Genomic DNA, 18867 nt, shown 5'->3' with positions numbered 1-18867 from the left:
CCATGCCGAGGAAAGTTGCTACCTGTGACGGCACAAGGCAACTCTTTGCCAAGTTCACCCGCAGCCCCAAGTTGGCCACGTGCCTGAGCACAGTCTCTGTATCTTGAAGCGCCTGCTCATGGCTGGGCACACAAATGAGCCAGTCGTCCAGATAGGGCAGAATCCGCAACCCCTGGGCCTGCAAGGGGGACAAGGCTGCAGCGACACACCTTGTAAACACTCGAGGGGACAGAGATAACCCGAATGGCAGGACCCTGAACTGGAAGTGTTCTCCCCGGAAAGCAAAGCGGAGAAACTTCCAATGTGGCGGTGCAATGGGGACATGAAAATATGCATCCTTCAAGTCTACTGTTGTGAACCAGTCGCCTGGGGAGATCGCCTGGAGCACTTGTCTGACCGCCAACATTCTGAAAGGGAGTACCTTTAAAAACATATTTAGACCCCTGAGGTCCAGAACTGGGCGTAAATCGCCCGTCTTCTTGGGTACTAAAAAATAACGGGAATAAAAGCCCCCTGGATCCAGCAGGGGGTCCACAGGAACTATCGCCCCCTTGTCCAGCAAGGTGCGAATCTCCTGAGAGAGCGCCTGCGCCTTGGCCGAATCCTGAATAACTGTCATTCGGATCCGACCAGGAACAGGAGGCCGGCGGCGGAACTGCAGACGATACCCTTCGGACAGCGTGGCCAGCACCCAAATATCTGGGGAGTGAGCCGTCCAGTACTCCAGCTGTCCTGGGGAAAAATGTCCTACCGCCGGCCCTGTGGCCTCATCTGGAGGCCCCTCGACCCCGCCCGGGTTTGTGGGGGCCACGGCCGGGCTGTGAGGAACGGGACGCACGGGACGGACGAAATCCAAATCTTGGGGCCTGTTGCAAGTCTGAGTCATGATGGGGCGGTGGTGTGTATCTCCGTGAAGGAACGGGAGGGGCGGCCTGAGCCGATCGATGAGACCCCCGCCTATGAAGCCCCGCCAACTGTTGCCGTGTACGGCAAGCCTGGGCCGTGCGCTCTAGAGCCTCCAGGGCGGCCGGGCCAAATAGTTCTCCGGGAAGAACTGGAACACCCCTCAAGGTCTTCCTACTGGCCTCAGAGAGCGGAGACTGTGCCAGCCATACTTGGCGGCGAGCTTGCACTAATGTAGAGAGCAGTCGCCCTAGTTCCCTTGACATGAGGGCAAAAGCCTGCAAGGAGGCATCAACCAGCCCATGTGTTGGTTGGTCCACTGGCACCGTCTCAAGGGAAACCGACAGGCCAAGCATTAAATGAGACAATGAGTTCCCAATGCGACCCATACGAGCTCCCATGTCGTACGCCTTACACAGAAGGTCGTCTGTAACCCGGCACTGTGGTCGTGGACACCGGGCATTAGTCCGTAAAGTCTCCTCTGGGCGGACGATGAGGGAGGCAATAGCCGGCATATGTCCCAGGCCAAGCTTCTGAGGATCCTGCATCAGTGCCAAGACCCTGCCATCTGAAGTGGGCCTCAAAAATGCCTTTGGGTCTGTCCAACAGGCATGCAGTTCCTTAATGTACTCCTCTGAGGGAGGAACTGCAAAGTGGGACGCTGCAGCCTGGCGCCGAAAGAAGGCGCTCGAGGGTGCCGCCTCATCCCGCGGAACATCCAGCTTTAAGCGGGAAAGTGCCGTCCGCAAAGCCGCTGTGACAGTGTCATCACTGTCGGCCTGAGAGCCGGCAGAGGCCAGTGAGCCAGATTCTGAAACTCTGGAGCTCAGAAGGTCAGAATCCAGCTGAAACTGCGTGTCTGAAGCAGCCACAGATATGACGTCATCATATACTGAGGCTGTGCCATGCCCCTCATGCCGTTGTGCCACCACACGACTGGCATCAGTCTAAAGAGTCTGGATAACTGCCCGCATTTGGGCCAGTTCAGATGTCAGCGTGCTCACTTGAGCCGCTAACTTCCCGGGGCCCTTCTTTTTCTTAAATGGGGGGCCGCCTTGAGTAGCCGTGGACGGCCGCTTGAGGCCCCCAGTCTGGCCAGCTGGTAACTGACTCTGAGGCGCCACAGACAACCAGTCTGAAGCGTCCTCGAAAGCCGCCAAGCGCGCCACGCGCACAGACCGGGGCATAACCGAACAGTTGGAGCAGGCATCATCGGAGAGTGCCTCCCGAAGATGATCCACTCCAAGACAAGCAGGGCAGAGATCATGCCCATCGTCAGGCTGCAGCGGTGCCAGGCAGGACCGGCAGCACAGGGACTCCAGCATGATAAGACCAGAGCCAATAGAGTCGGGTCGAGCGGAATGCCACTAGCGACTCTAAGATGTAAAACCTCTTACCTACCCCGGTAAGAGGGGCGCAGCGGGGGCAGGTTGAGCAGGGAACGCCACTAATGACCCGCTATATGAGGGGGACACCGCTGGATCAGACTGAGCTGAGCACGCCACTAATGACCCAATGTAAACACAAAACCAGCTACATGTAACCACCAGGTCGAGCCGAAAACGCCACCGCTGGTGTGTAACTGGCTGAAAACAAAGCAGTTCAAAACTAATGACCCGAACACGGCTATAGTTAGAACTTAAGAGCCGCGCGGCTGTATCAGTAAACCAAACAACCGGCTTTAGCTCACGGATAAACACAGAACCGGTACAATTGTACGGTTCAAATTCAACAAAAAACTACTGAGCGCACGGCTACGGCAAAATGCATTAAAGGGGTACTTACCAGTCGTAGAAAACAACGTAAATATACCTCCTATTGCAACAGGTCCGACACGCTTGTGCAGCCCCAGGAGGGCGAGCGAACTCGCTGCACCGACTGTTCCACAGTCACAGGGCTAACAGGCTACAAGCGGCAAAACCAACCAAACTTTGTGGGAAAACAGCAATATTAGTATACAACCTGCATGCGAGAAGGTGAAAAGGGACTGAGCTCCCGGTGTCACGTGACTATATAGACTCACGTGAGCCACCGGGGGGTCAAAGGTGACTTTTTTGTTATTAATTCTCGACCTGTGTATGCGCAAGGATGATCATCCAGTGCTTTATGCACCGCCTCTGGCGGTCAGTAGGGATGAAATAGAACTCCCATGCCGAAAAACCAAAGTGACAAATGTGAAGAGAGTTCTACGAATCCCGGGCGACCTCCAGAGGGAAAGAGACAGAGACTCTGGAGGTCAAGCGGGACGGGACAGAACCTTGTCCACAGAAAGCCCGGAACAGTGTTAGGATGTGAGAGGTAAAAGCAGAGAACCGAGGAAACATACAAGAACATACCAACACAGAACTACCATCCAACAAAATGCCCTGAAACACAAAAGAACACATGGTTTAAATCTGCTACAACTGTTCGCGTCTTTCCTTCAGTCACTGGTTTATGTCCCTGACCAGAAGACACTCACACACAGGGCCGGCACGAGCTGTCTGAGGTCCACGTGAGCGGGACAGAACATGTGGAGCTGCTGCAGACACCAGATGGACCTGGACTGAACCAGCGCGTCATCACTGAGCTGCAGAACCAGGCAACCCACGGAGACGCTGCCTCTGAAGGAGCCCAAGCTGTCCTCTGTGGGACAAAACACAGACCCGTCAGCACGGAGGGACGCGACGAGGACAAACAACTCGACGTACCCTGGAGGTCCGGGCCCAGGCAGGTGATGAGGGCGAGGAGACATCTGCCCAGGCTCAGGAGCACCTCGGGATGGCTCTGAGGGGACGACAGGAGCAGCCGCAGGACCAGAGACAGCGACGGCTCACAGTGCAGCCGGAAGAGACTCCCAGAGAGGTCGATGATTAGAGAGAGACTGTGGAGCGCCCAGGCCTGAGGAGACACGAGACAACCATCAGAGAGAGACTGTGGAGCGCCCAGGCCTGAGGAGACACGAGACAACCATCAGAGAGAGACTGTGGAGCGCCCAGGCCTGAGGAGACACGAGACAACCATCAGAGAGAGACTGTGGAGCGCCCAGGCCTGAGGAGACACGAGACAACCATCAGAGAGAGACTGTGGAGCGCCCAGGCCTGAGGAGACACGAGACAACCATCAGAGAGAGACTGTGGAGCGCCCAGGCCTGAGGAGACACGAGACAACCATCAGAGAGAGACTGTGGAGCGCCTCCTCCCGAGCTCAAGTCTACCTGACTCTTTCTTGTCCGCGCTTCCCATCTCACCTGTACTTCCTGTCTCACCTGTCTCACCCGTACTTCCCGTCTCGCCCGCACTACCCGTCTCGCCCGTACTTCCCGTCTCACCTGTACTTCCTGTCTCACCTGTACTTCTGTCTCACCTGTACTTCCTCTCTCACCCGTACTTCTGTCTCACCCGTACTTCTGTCTCACCCGTACTTCTGTCTCACCCGTACTTCTGTCTCACCTGTACTTCGGTCTCACCTGTACTTCGGTCTCACCTGTACTTCGCTCTCACCTGTACTTCGGTCTCACCTGTACTTCTGTCTCACCTGTACTTCTGTCTCACCTGTACTTCCTGTCTCACCTGTACTTCCTGTCTCACCTGTACTTCTGTCTCACCTGTACTTCCTGTCTCACCTGTACTTCTGTCTCACCTGTACTTCCTGTCTCACCTGTACTTCTGTCTCACCTGTACTTCCTGTCTCACCTGTACTTCTGTCTCACCTGTACTTCTGTCTCACCTGTACTTCTGTCTCACCTGTACTTCCTGTCTCACCTGTACTTCTGTCTCACCTGTACTTCTGTCTCACCTGTACTTCTGTCTCACCTGTACTTCTGTCTCACCTGTACTTCTGTCTCACCTGTACTTCCTGTCTCACCTGTACTTCTGTCTCACCTGTACTTCTGTCTCACCTGTACTTCTGTCTCACCTGTACTTCCTGTCTCACCTGTACTTCTGTCTCACCTGTACTTCTGTCTCACCTGTACTTCTGTCTCACCTGTACTTCCTGTCTCACCTGTACTTCTGTCTCACCTGTACTTCTGTCTCACCTGTACTTCTGTCTCACCTGTACTTCTGTCTCACCTGTACTTCTGTCTCACCTGTACTTCCTGTCTCACCTGTACTTCTGTCTCACCTGTACTTCTGTCTCACCTGTACTTCTGTCTCACCTGTACTTCCTGTCTCACCTGTACTTCTGTCTCACCTGTACTTCTGTCTCACCTGTACTTCTGTCTCACCTGTACTTCTGTCTCACCTGTACTTCTGTCTCACCTGTACTTCTGTCTCACCTGTACTTCTGTCTCACCTGTACTTCTGTCTCACCTGTACTTCTGTCTCATCTGTACTTCCTGTCTCACCTGTACTTCTGTCTCACCTGTACTTCTGTCTCACCTGTACTTCTGTCTCATCTGTACTTCCGGGCAGGTGGTGTCTTGGCTCAGCGTGAACAGAACTCCCACACAGCTGCTCAGGTGCTGAGCAGAGCTGATCCCGCCCTGATATCGGTACAGCGCCCCCAGTGCCAGAGACACGCCGCTGCGAGAGGCCGCGTCCCGACACGTCTTCAGTCTGAAAGACACAATTTAAATGAAGAGTGGAGATGATGAAAGAGTCAAAACAAAGACACTTCCTCACAAATATCCTGCATCATTTGTGTTCAGTCTTTAAAGCTGCTCTTGTGTTTAGATCTCACGCTTTAAAACTAAAACCAAACTACATTTGGATCTCCTGTTTCCCCTGGGACTGAGTTTGGGCGCCGTCTATGTTGCCAGAAGGCGTTTCCAGAGGGCGTTTCCAGAGGGCGTTTCCAGAGGGCGTTCCCAGGGGGCGTTTCCAGAGGGCGTTCCCAGGGGGCGTTTCTAGAGGGCGTTTCCAGAGAGTGTTACCAGAGGGCGTTTCCAAAGGGCGTTACCAGAGAGCGTTACCAGAGGGCGTTTCCAGGGGGACGTTTCCAGAGGGCGTTACCAGAGGGCGTTTCCAGGGGGACGTTTCCAGAGGGCGTTTCCAGAGGGTGTTTCCAAAGGGCGTTACCAGAGAGCGTTACCAGAGGGCGTTACCAGGGGGCGTTTCTAGAGGGCGTTTCCAGAGAGTGTTACCAGAGGGCGTTTCCAAAGGGCGTTACCAGAGAGCGTTACCAGAGGGCGTTTCCAGGGGGACGTTTCCAGAGGGCGTTTCCAGAGGGTGTTTCCAAAGGGCGTTACCAGAGAGCGTTACCAGAGGGCGTTACCAGGGGGCGTTTCTAGAGGGCGTTTCCAGAGAGTGTTACCAGAGGGCGTTTCCAAAGGGCGTTACCAGAGAGCGTTACCAGAGGGCGTTACCAGGGGGCGTTACCAGGGGGCGTTTCTAGAGGGCGTTTCCAGAGGGCGTTACCAAAGGGCGTTACCAGAGGGCGTTACCTGTCAAAGCAGTGCAGCGCGATGGACACGGTGAAGGCGGAGTCATTGGCATTCTGGACCAATCGGGCGAGTCCTTCTGCGGCCGCACACCGAAGAAGAGGCGACGAGCTCTCCAGCGCCCCCCACAGGAGAGACAGGGCCGGAGGTCGCAGCTCTGAGGGGCCGAGCGGAGAGCGAGAACTGGAGTGAACCTGAAAGAGAGCATGAGAGAACCTGAAGGAGAGCATGAGAGAACCTGAAGGAGATAAAGAGGTGAAGGAGGTGAGGAGTGGCAGTACCTTGAGCAAACTGCAGAGGGCAGCACACACGTGAGTCTGAACCGTCTGCTGCTTCTGTCCTTTCAGATGATTCACAGAGTCAACAAACTGCTCCAGGATCTTCACCCTCAAACACACAACACAAAGTTACACCTCAGCCCCGAGCAGTGTGTGTTACCTCTGAGAGGAGATGTGTGTTACCTCTGAGAGGAGATGTGTGTTACCTCTGAGAGGAGATGTGTGTTACCTCTGAGAGGAGATGTGTGTTACCTCTGAGAGGAGATGTGTGTTACCTCTGAGAGGAGATGTGTGTTACCTCTGAGAGGAGATGTGTGTTACCTCTGAGAGGAGATGTGTGTTACCTCTGAGAGGAGATGATGTGAGGGAACAGGTTTCCAAAGAGACGCACAGTGACCTCCATCAGAGCCACAGCAGAAGGAGGCGGAGGAACATCTGACTTCAGAGTGAGGCAGAAGGGATCGTTCTCCAGAGGTGCAGCTGCTCTGGAGCTGAGACAGACCAGAGTTCTATCAGCAGCAGCACTATCAGCAGCAGGACTATCAGCAGCAGCACTATCAGCAGCAGGACTATCAGCAGCAGGACTATCAGCAGCAGGACTATCAGCAGCAGCACTATCAGCAGCAGGACTATCAGCAGCAGGACTATAAGCAGCAGGACTATCAGCAGCTGTACCTGGAGTATAAATGTGGGCTGGGTCTCGTTGAGGGCGGAGCTGATCAGACACAGGTCGTCAGGGCAGCAGAGGGAGGGCATCAGGGTTAACTCTGAGCAGATCTGGTCCTGACAGCAGAGGTCTGACACCAGCTGGTTCATCACCAGACCAAAGCTCTCTGAGAGGAAGAGGAAGAGGAAGGATCAATCTCAAATCTATGACTAACACTCATGTTCCCACTCTTCATCTGTCACAACAACACCTTCTCTGTCCAGTCGTTTCATATTTAGTATTTGTCCAGATTAGAAATGCAAAGATATGATTTAGATATTATTCCTCTTGAAAGTTCTGCTTCATAAGCCTCGATAAACATCTGTCAGAGGTCATAAAGGTCATGACCTCGATAAACATCTGTCAGAGGTCATAAAGGTCATGACCTCGATAAACATCTGTCAGAGGTCATAAAGGTCATGACCTCGATAAACATCTGTCAGAGGTCATAAAGGTCATGACCTCGATAAACATCTGTCAGAGGTCATAAAGGTCATGACCTCGATAAACATCTCAGTCAGAGGTCATAAAGGTCATGACCTTGAGGACAGCGGTGGACCAGGACGTTCACCTTGATATGCGTGCGGCGGCAGCTCGGCCAGAAGCTCGTACACTCGGAGTCTGTACACGAGGGTGAACGGGCCAATGGAGGCGCCGTAAGAACGCAGCAGCGAGCCACATCTGCGGAGAGGAGACACTGTCACCATACGTCCTGAGGAGACACTGTCACCATACGTCCTGAGGAGACACTGTCACCATACGTCCTGAGGAGACACTGTCACCATACGTCCTGAGGAGACACTGTCACCATACGTCCTGAGGAGACACTGTCACCATACGTCCTGAGGAGACACTGTCACCATACGTCCTGAGGAGACACTGTCACCATACGTCCTGAGGAGACACTGTCACCATACGTCCTGAGGAGACACTGTCACCATACGTCCTGAGGAGACACTGTCACCATACGTCCTGAGGAGACACTGTCACCATACGTCCTGAGGAGACACTGTCACCATACGTCCTGAGGAGACACTGTCACCATACGTCCTGAGGAGACACTGTCACCATACGTCCTGAGGAGACACTGTCACCATACGTCCTGAGGAGACACTGTCATGACACGTCCTGAGGAGACACTGTCACCATACGTCCTGAGGAGACACTGTCATGACACGTCCTGAGGAGACACTGTCATCATGCGTCCTGAGGAGACACTGTCATCATGCGTCCTGAGGAGACACTTTCATGACACGTCCTGAGGAGACACTTTCATGACACGTCCTGAGGAGACACTGTCACCATACGTCCTGAGGAGACACTGTCACCATACGTCCTGAGGAGACACTGTCACCATACGTCCTGAGGAGACACTGTCACCATACGTCCTGAGGAGACACTGTCATGACACGTCCTGAGGAGACACTGTCACCATACGTCCTGAGGAGACACTGTCATGACACGTCCTGAGGAGACACTGTCATCATGCGTCCTGAGGAGACACTGTCATCATGCGTCCTGAGGAGACACTTTCATGACACGTCCTGAGGAGACACTTTCATGACACGTCCTGAGGAGACACTGTCACCATACGTCCTGAGGAGACACTGTCACCATACGTCCTGAGGAGACACTGTCACCATACGTCCTGAGGAGACACTGTCACCATACGTCCTGAGGAGACACTGTCACCATACGTCCTGAGGAGACACTGTCACCATACGTCCTGAGGAGACACTGTCACCATACGTCCTGAGGAGACACTGTCATGACACGTCCTGAGGAGACACTGTCATCATGCGTCCTGAGGAGACACTGTCATCATGCGTCCTGAGGAGACACTTTCATGACACGTCCTGAGGAGACACTTTCATGACACGTCCTGAGGAGACACTGTCACCATACGTCCTGAGGAGACACTGTCACCATACGTCCTGAGGAGACACTGTCATGACACGTCCTGAGGAGACACTGTCATCATGCGTCCTGAGGAGACACTGTCATCATGCGTCCTGAGGAGACACTTTCATGACACGTCCTGAGGAGACACTTTCATGACACGTCCTGAGGAGACACTGTCACCATACGTCCTGAGGAGACACTGTCACCATACGTCCTGAGGAGACACTGTCATCATGCGTCCTGAGGAGACACTTTCATGACACGTCCTGAGGAGACACTGTCATCATGCGTCCTGAGGAGACACTTTCATGACACGTCCTGAGGAGACACTTTCATGACACGTCCTGAGGAGACACTTTCATGACACGTCCTGAGGAGACACTGTCATCATGCGTCCTGAGGAGACACTTTCATGACACGTCCTGAGGAGACACTGTCATCATGCGTCCTGAGGAGACACTTTCATGACACGTCCTGAGGAGACACTTTCATGACACGTCCTGAGGAGACACTTTCATGATACGTCCTGAGGAGACACTGTCATCATGCGTCCTGAGGAGACACTGTCATGACACGTCCTGAGGAGACACTGTCATCATGCGTCCTGAGGAGACACTTTCATGACACGTCCTGAGGAGACACTGTCATCATGCGTCCTGAGGAGACACTTTCATGACACGTCCTGAGGAGACACTGTCATGACACGTCCTGAGGAGACACTGTCATCATGCGTCCTGAGGAGACACTTTCATGACACGTCCTGAGGAGACACTTTCATGACACGTCCTGAGGAGACACTGTCATCATGCGTCCTGAGGAGACACTTTCATGAAACGTCCTGAGGAGACACTGTCATCATGCGTCCTGAGGAGACACTTTCATGACACGTCCTGAGGAGACACTTTCATGACACGTCCTGAGGAGACACTGTCATCATGCGTCCTGAGGAGACACTGTCATGACACGTCCTGAGGAGACACTGTCATCATGCGTCCTGAGGAGACACTGTCATGACACGTCCTGAGGAGACACTGTCATCATGCGTCCTGAGGAGACACTTTCATGACACGTCCTGAGGAGACACTTTCATGACACGTCCTGAGGAGACACTTTCATGACACGTCCTGAGGAGACACTGTCATCATGCGTCCTGAGGAGACACTTTCATGACACGTCCTGAGGAGACACTGTCATCATGCGTCCTGAGGAGACACTGTCATGACACGTCCTGAGGAGACACTGTCATCATGCGTCCTGAGGAGACACTTTCATGACACGTCCTGAGGAGACACTTTCATGACACGTCCTGAGGAGACACTGTCATGACACGTCCTGAGGAGACACTGTCATCATGCGTCCTGAGGAGACACTTTCATGACACGTCCTGAGGAGACACTGTCATGACACGTCCTGAGGAGACACTGTCATCATGCGTCCTGAGGAGACACTTTCATGACACGTCCTGAGGAGACACTTTCATGACACGTCCTGAGGAGACACTTTCATGACACGTCCTGAGGAGACACTGTCATCATGCGTCCTGAGGAGACACTGTCATGACACGTCCTGAGGAGACACTGTCATCATGCGTCCTGAGAAGACACTTTCATGACACGTCCTGAGGAGACACTGTCATCATGCGTCCTGAGGAGACACTGTCATCATGCGTCCTGAGAAGACACTTTCATGACACGTCCTGAGGAGACACTGTCATGACACGTCCTGAGGAGACACTGTCATCATGCGTCCTGAGAAGACACTTTCATGACACGTCCTGAGGAGACACTTTCATGACACGTCCTGAGGAGACACTGTCATCATGCGTCCTGAGGAGACACTTTCATGACACGTCCTGAGGAGACACTTTCATGACACGTCCTGAGGAGACACTGTCACCATACGTCCTGAGGAGACACTGTCACCATACGTCCTGAGGAGACACTGTCATGACACGTCCTGAGGAGACACTGTCATCATGCGTCCTGAGGAGACACTGTCATCATGCGTCCTGAGGAGACACTTTCATGACACGTCCTGAGGAGACACTTTCATGACACGTCCTGAGGAGACACTGTCACCATACGTCCTGAGGAGACACTGTCACCATACGTCCTGAGGAGACACTGTCACCATACGTCCTGAGGAGACACTTTCATGACACGTCCTGAGGAGACACTGTCATCATGCGTCCTGAGGAGACACTTTCATGACACGTCCTGAGGAGACACTGTCATCATGCGTCCTGAGGAGACACTTTCATGACACGTCCTGAGGAGACACTTTCATGACACGTCCTGAGGAGACACTTTCATGACACGTCCTGAGGAGACACTTTCATGACACGTCCTGAGGAGACACTTTCATGACACGTCCTGAGGAGACACTTTCATGACACGTCCTGAGGAGACACTTTCATGACACGTCCTGAGGAGACACTTTCATGACACGTCCTGAGGAGACACTTTCATGACACGTCCTGAGGAGACACTTTCATGACACGTCCTGAGGAGACACTTTCATGACACGTCCTGAGGAGACACTTTCATGACACGTCCTGAGGAGACACTTTCATGACACGTCCTGAGGAGACACTTTCATGATACGTCCTGAGGAGACACTTTCATGACACGTCCTGAGGAGACACTGTCATGACACGTCCTGAGGAGACACTGTCATCATGCGTCCTGAGGAGACACTTTCATGACACGTCCTGAGGAGACACTGTCATCATGCGTCCTGAGGAGACACTTTCATGACACGTCCTGAGGAGACACTTTCATGACACGTCCTGAGGAGACACTTTCATGACACGTCCTGAGGAGACACTGTCATCATGCGTCCTGAGGAGACACTGTCATGACACGTCCTGAGGAGACACTGTCATCATGCGTCCTGAGGAGACACTTTCATGACACGTCCTGAGGAGACACTGTCATCATGCGTCCTGAGGAGACACTTTCATGACACGTCCTGAGGAGACACTTTCATGACACGTCCTGAGGAGACACTTTCATGACACGTCCTGAGGAGACACTTTCATGACACGTCCTGAGGAGACACTTTCATGACACGTCCTGAGGAGACACTTTCATGACACGTCCTGAGGAGACACTGTCATCATGCGTCCTGAGGAGACACTTTCATGACACGTCCTGAGGAGACACTTTCATGACACGTCCTGAGGAGACACTTTCATGACACGTCCTGAGGAGACACTTTCATGACACGTCCTGAGGAGACACTTTCATGACACGTCCTGAGGAGACACTTTCATGACACGTCCTGAGGAGACACTTTCATGACACGTCCTGAGGAGACACTTTCATGACACGTCCTGAGGAGACACTTTCATGACACGTCCTGAGGAGACACTTTCATGACACGTCCTGAGGAGACACTTTCATGACACGTCCTGAGGAGACACTGTCATCATGCGTCCTGAGGAGACACTTTCATGACACGTCCTGAGGAGACACTTTCATGACACGTCCTGAGGAGACACTTTCATGACACGTCCTGAGGAGACACTTTCATGACACGTCCTGAGGAGACACTGTCATCATGCGTCCTGAGGAGACACTTTCATGACACGTCCTGAGGAGACACTTTCATGACACGTCCTGAGGAGACACTTTCATGACACGTCCTGAGGAGACACATGAAGCTCCTGTGTACAGAGTTATAGTTTAAAGTTCGAGCGTGTGGCCGGTTTGTGCTTGAAAGCGAAAGTACTGTGATCGTCCCTCAGCAGTACAAGTGAATATAAGTGAATATAAGTGAATATATTTGAATATATTTGAATATATTTGAATATATTTGAATATATTTGAATATATTTGAGTACTTGTTGAGCAGAGCCGTGGCACAGACGAGCGGCGTGAGCAGACGAGACAGAGCGTCCTCAGACATCAGCTCCTGACAGTGAACCAGAAGACTCCTCAGAGCTGAAAACACACATGAGAACACGCTAGAACACTCTAGGACACACTAGAACACTCTAGGACACACTAGAACACTCTAGGACACACTAGAACACTCTAGGACACGCTAGAACACTCTAGGACACACTAGAACACTCTAGGACACGCTAGAACACTCTAGGACACACTAGAACACTCTAGGACACACTAGAACACTCTAGGACACACTAGAACACTCTAGGACACGCGAGAACACGCTAGGACACACTAGAACACTCTAGGACACACTAGAACACTCTAGGACACACTAGAACACTCTAGGACACACGAGAACACGCTAGGACACGCGAGAACACGCTAGGACACGCTAGGACACGCTAGGACACGCTAGGACACACTAGATTCAGGGGTGGGCAAACAACGGCTCGTTTGTCTTTACAATCCGGGCCGCCAAATATGTCAAGTAATATTAAAAAATATATTTATTTTTTTTCTCCCTTTTTTGCCCTCAGGCTTCTGTCTGCACTTGTGTCCTCAATGAATATGACGTGAAATGAAGTAAATGATAGATTCAATACTCTTTGACTGAAAAGTGTAAATATTTTATTTGATATTTAATTTTTGGGATTTTTTTTTTTTTCACACCAATGATCGGCCCCAAAGAACTGCCCTGGTTTAGACCTGGTTTAGTCCTGTTTAGTCCTGGTTTAGTCCTAGTTTAGTCCTGGTTTAGACCTGGTTTAGACCTGGTTTAGTCCTGTTTAGTCCTGGTTTAGTCCTGGTTTAGTCCTGGTTTAGTCCTGGTTTAGTCCTGGTTTAGACCTGGTTTAGACCTGGTTTAGACCTGGTTTAGACCTGGTTTAGACCTGGTTTAGTCCTGGTTTAGACCTGGTTTAGTCCTGGTTTAGACCTGGTTTAGACCTGGTTTAGACCTGGTTTAGTCCTGGTTTAGTCCTGGTTTAGTCCTGGTTTAGTCCTGGTTTAGACCTGGTTTAGTCCTGGTTTAGACCTGGTTTAGTCCTGGTTTAGACCTGGTTTAGTCCTGGTTTAGTCCTGGTTTAGTCCTGGTTTAGACCTGGTTTAGACCTGGTTTAGTCCTGGTTTAGACCTGGTTTAGTCCTGGTTTAGACCTGGTTTAGACCTGGTTTAGTCCTGGTTTAGTCCTGGTTTAGTCCTGGTTTAGTCCTGGTTTAGTCCTGTTTTAGACCTGGTTTAGTCCTGGTTTAGACCTGGTTTAGACCTGGTTTAGTCCTGGTTTAGACCTGGTTTAGTCCTGGTTTAGACCTGGTTTAGTCCTGGTTTAGACCTGGTTTAGTCCTGGTTTAGTCCTGGTTTAGACCTGGTTTAGTCCTGGTTTAGACCTGGTTTAGTCCTGGTTTAGTCCTGGTTTAGACCTGGTTTAGTCCTGGTTTAGACCTGGTTTAGACCTGGTTTAGTCCTGGTTTAGACCTGGTTTAGTCCTGGTTTAGACCTGGTTTAGTCCTGGTTTAGACCTGGTTTAGACCTGGTTTAGTCCTGGTTTAGACCTGGTTTAGTCCTGGTTTAGTCCTGGTTTAGTCCTGGTTTAGTCCTGTTTTAGACCTGGTTTAGTCCTGGTTTAGACCTGGTTTAGACCTGGTTTAGTCCTGGTTTAGACCTGGTTTAGTCCTGGTTTAGACCTGGTTTAGTCCTGGTTTAGACCTGGTTTAGTCCTGGTTTAGTCCTGGTTTAGACCTGGTTTAGTCCTGGTTTAGACCTGGTTTAGTCCTGGTTTAGTCCTGGTTTAGACCTGGTTTAGTCCTGGTTTAGACCTGGTTTAGACCTGGTTTAGTCCTGGTTTAGACCTGGTTTAGACCTGGTTTAGACCTGGTTTAGACCTGGTTTAGTCCTGGTTTAGACCTGGTTTAGTCCTGGTTTAGACCTGGTTTAGACCTGGTTTAGACCTGGTTTAGTCCTGGTTTAGTCCTGGTTTAGTCCTGGTTTAGTCCTGGTTTAGTCCTGGTTTAGACCTGGTTTAGTCCTGGTTTAGACCTGGTTTAGTCCTGGTTTAGACCTGGTTTAGTCCTGGTTTAGACCTGGTTTAGTCCTGGTTTAGACCTGGTTTAGACCTGGTTTAGTCCTGGTTTAGTCCTGGTTTAGTCCTGGTTTAGTCCTGGTTTAGTCCTGTTTTAGACCTGGTTTAGTCCTGGTTTAGACCTGGTTTAGACCTGGTTTAGTCCTGGTTTAGACCTGGTTTAGTCCTGGTTTAGACCTGGTTTAGTCCTGGTTTAGACCTGGTTTAGACCTGGTTTAGTCCTGGTTTAGACCTGGTTTAGTCCTGGTTTAGTCCTGGTTTAGTCCTGGTCTCATCACGCACCACAGAGCGCTCCTGAGCGTCCTTCCAGAGTGACCTGCCACGTGAAGTAGTCTCCTCGATTCAGCTCCATGTCCTGCTCCCTCAAAGACGCCGGAAACGCACAACGACAGAGCAGCAGCAGCCGAGAGAGCAGAACATCCACCACAGAGGAACCTGGAGAACATGCAAACACATGTGAGAACAGAAGAACACAGAGACAGAGCAGCAGATCAACCACAGAGGAACCTGGAGAACATGCAAACACATGTGACAACAGAAGAACACAGAGACAGAGCAGCAGATCCACCACAGAGGAACCTGGAGAACATGCAAACACATGTGAGAACAGAAGAACACAGAGACAGAGCAGCAGATCCACCACAGAGGAACCTGGAGAACATGCAAACACATGTGAGAACAGAAGAACACAGAGACAGAGCAGCAGATCCACCACAGAGGAACCTGGAGAACATGCAAACACATGTGACAACAGAAGAACACAGAGACAGAGCAGCAGATCCACCACAGAGGAACCTGGAGAACATGCAAACACATGTGAGAACAGAAGAACACAGAGACAGAGCAGCAGATCCACCACAGAGGAACCTGGAGAACATGCAAACACATGTGACAACAGAAGAACACAGAGACAGAGCAGCAGATCAACCACAGAGGAACCTGGAGAACATGCAAACACATGTGAGAACAGAAGAACACAGAGACAGAGCAGCAGATCCACCACAGAGGAACCTGGAGAACATGCAAACACATGTGAGAACAGAAGAACACAGAGACAGAGCAGCAGATCCACCACAGAGGAACCTGGAGAACATGCAAACACATGTGAGAACAGAAGAACACAGAGACAGAGCAGCAGATCCACCACAGAGGAACCTGGAGAACATGCAAACACATGTGAGAACAGAAGAACACAGAGACAGAGCAGCAGATCCACCACAGAGGAACCTGGAGAACATGCAAACACATGTGACAACAGAAGAACACAGAGACAGAGCAGCAGATCCACCACAGAGGAACCTGGAGAACATGCAAACACATGTCTGTAGGAGGTGCTTTCTTTACCGAGCGTGGTGAGGGACACGAGGAGCATCCACCCGACCTGAGTCCTCTGAAGAGAGACACCACTGTTCTGAGACGCCGAGCGCAGGAGGTCTTCAGCCAGAGACAGGACCATCTGAGACCAGAGGAGACACCAGGTCTGAACCAGGACTAAACCAGGACTAAACCCGGTCTAAACCCGGTCTAAACCCGGTCTAAACCAGGACTAAACCAGGACTAAACCAGGACTAAACCTGGTCTAAACCAGGACTAAACCAGGACTAAACCCGGTCTGAACCCGGTCTGAACCCGGTCTAAACCCGGTCTAAACCCGGTCTAAACCCGGTCTAAACCCAGTCTAAACCCGGTCTAAACCTGGTCTAAACCCGGTCTAAACCAGGACTAAACCAGGACTAAACCTGGTCTAAACCAGGACTAAACCAGGACTAAACCCGGTCTGAACCCGGTCTGAACCCGGTCTAAACCCGGTCTAAACCCGGTCTAAACCCGGTCTAAACCCAGTCTAAACCCGGTCTAAACCTGGTCTAAACCCGGTCTAAACCAGGACTAAACCCGGTCTAAACCAGGTCTAAACCAGGACTAAACCCGGTCTGAACCCGGTCTGAACCCGGTCTGAACCCGGTCTGAACCCGGTCTAAACCGGGTCTAAACCCGGTCTAACCCAGTCTAAACCTGGTCTAAACCTGGTCTAAACCCGGTCTAAACCCGGTCTAAACCCGGTCTAAACCCGGTCTCACCTTCCCTCTGCTGTGTGGCAGGCCCAGGTTGTGGTGCTGTGCGGCTGACACCAGAGCACAAACCGCAGATCCAAACCCGGACACGGCCTCTGGACTGGACTTGAGCGCTGCGAGTCTCTCTGCACAGCGGTCCAGCAGCACGGCATTCTGGGACGGCGTCGCCACGGCCACGCAGCGTAAACACCAGGAGGCGGCCAATCGCACGGCGGCAGAAGGATGAAGCAGGACGGAGAGCACCGAGTCCACCAGAGCTGAAGAGACCAGGAGTGACTCTGTCTGAAGGACTGAACATGGTCTGTGTGTGTTACCTGTGGAGGGGTCGCACAGCAGGGGCCCCGCGCTGGAGCCTAAGCCCAGGAGAAGGGCCCCGAGCTCCAGCAGCACACACACCAGAGCGTGCTGAGAGGAGGACAGGTCTGAGGAGGCTCTGGAGTCTGCTGCTGCGTCAGACAGAGACACGTCTAAAACACACACGTTCACACTGTTAAAGGCTTCAGATCTGTGGAGCTCCATGTTAGCTCCATGTTAGCTCCATGTCTGTGAGGAGCTCCATGTTAGCTCCATGTCTGTGAGGAGCTCCATGTTAGCTCCATGTCTGTGAGGAGCTCCATGTTAGCTCCATGTTTGTGAGGAGCTCCATGTTAGCTCCATGTCTGTGAGGAGCTCCATGTTAGCTCCATGTCTGTGAGGAGCTCCATGTTAGCTCCATGTCTGTGAGGAGCTCCATGTTAGCTCCATGTTTGTGAGGAGCTCCATGTTAGCTCCATGTCTGTGAGGAGCTCCATGTTAGCTCCATGTCTGTGAGGAGCTCCATGTTAGCTCCATGTCTGTGAGGAGCTCCATGCTAGCTCCATGTTTGTGAGGAGCTCCATGTTAGCTCCATGTCTGTGAGGAGCTCCATGTTAGCTCCATGTTTGTGAGGAGCTCCATGTTAGCTCCATGTCTGTGAGGAGCTCCATGTTAGCTCCATGTCTGTGAGGAGCTCCATGTTAGCTCCATGTCTGTGAGGAGCTCCATGTTAGCTCCATGTTTGTGAGGAGCTCCATGTTAGCTCCATGTCTGTGAGGAGCTCCATGTTAGCTCCATGTCTGTGAGGAGCTCCATGTTAGCTCCATGTCTGTGAGGAGCTCCATGTTAGCTCCATGTTTGTGAGGAGCTCCATGTTAGCTCCATGTCTGTGAGGAGCTCCATGTTAGCTCCATGTCTGTGAGGAGCTCCATGTTAGCTCCATGTTTGTGAGGAGCTCCATGTTAGCTCCTTGTCTGTGAGGAGCTCCATGTTAGCTCCATGTTTGTGAGGAGCTCCATGTTAGCTCCATGTCTGTGAGGAGCTCCATGTTAGCTCCATGTTTGTGAGGAGCTCCATGTTAGCTCCATGTTTGTGAGGAGCTCCATGTTAGCTCCATGTCTGTGAGGAGCTCCATGTTAGCTCCATGTTTGTGAGGAGCTCCATGTTAGCTCCATGTTTGTGAGGAGCTCCATGTTAGCTCCATGTCTGTGAGGAGCTCCATGTTAGCTCCATGTCTGTGAGGAGCTCCATGTTAGCTCCATGTTTGTGAGGAGCTCCATGGTAGCTCCATGTTTGTGAGGAGCTCCATGTTAGCTCCATGTCTGTGAGGAGCTCCATGTTAGCTCCATGTTTGTGAGGAGCTCCATGTTAGCTCCA

General features: G+C 51.9%; 1 protein-coding gene across 1 annotated transcript in view; it reads right to left on the bottom strand.

Annotated features, from left to right (window-relative positions):
* heatr5a (HEAT repeat containing 5a) overlaps nt 1-18867 on the bottom strand; it is an 83435-nt gene that overhangs the window by 27969 nt on the left and 36599 nt on the right. The window contains 15 exon segments of the mRNA XM_072464240.1: nt 3240-3269; nt 3365-3528; nt 3594-3787; nt 5286-5441; nt 6269-6459; nt 6547-6652; nt 6888-7010; nt 7012-7034; nt 7219-7376; nt 7821-7930; nt 12996-13095; nt 15407-15559; nt 16469-16580; nt 17203-17453; nt 17511-17663. Of these exon segments, the coding sequence (XP_072320341.1) occupies nt 3240-3269; nt 3365-3528; nt 3594-3787; nt 5286-5441; nt 6269-6459; nt 6547-6652; nt 6888-7010; nt 7012-7034; nt 7219-7376; nt 7821-7930; nt 12996-13095; nt 15407-15559; nt 16469-16580; nt 17203-17453; nt 17511-17663 (2024 nt within the window).

This window comes from Eucyclogobius newberryi, unplaced genomic scaffold (genome assembly GCF_026437365.1).
Source record: "Eucyclogobius newberryi isolate DKJ021-1_F unplaced genomic scaffold, fEucNew1.0.hap1 SCAF_42, whole genome shotgun sequence".
Classification (NCBI taxonomy): domain Eukaryota; kingdom Metazoa; phylum Chordata; class Actinopteri; order Gobiiformes; family Gobiidae; genus Eucyclogobius; species Eucyclogobius newberryi.
This window is presented reverse-complemented; position numbering and strand designations above follow the sequence as displayed.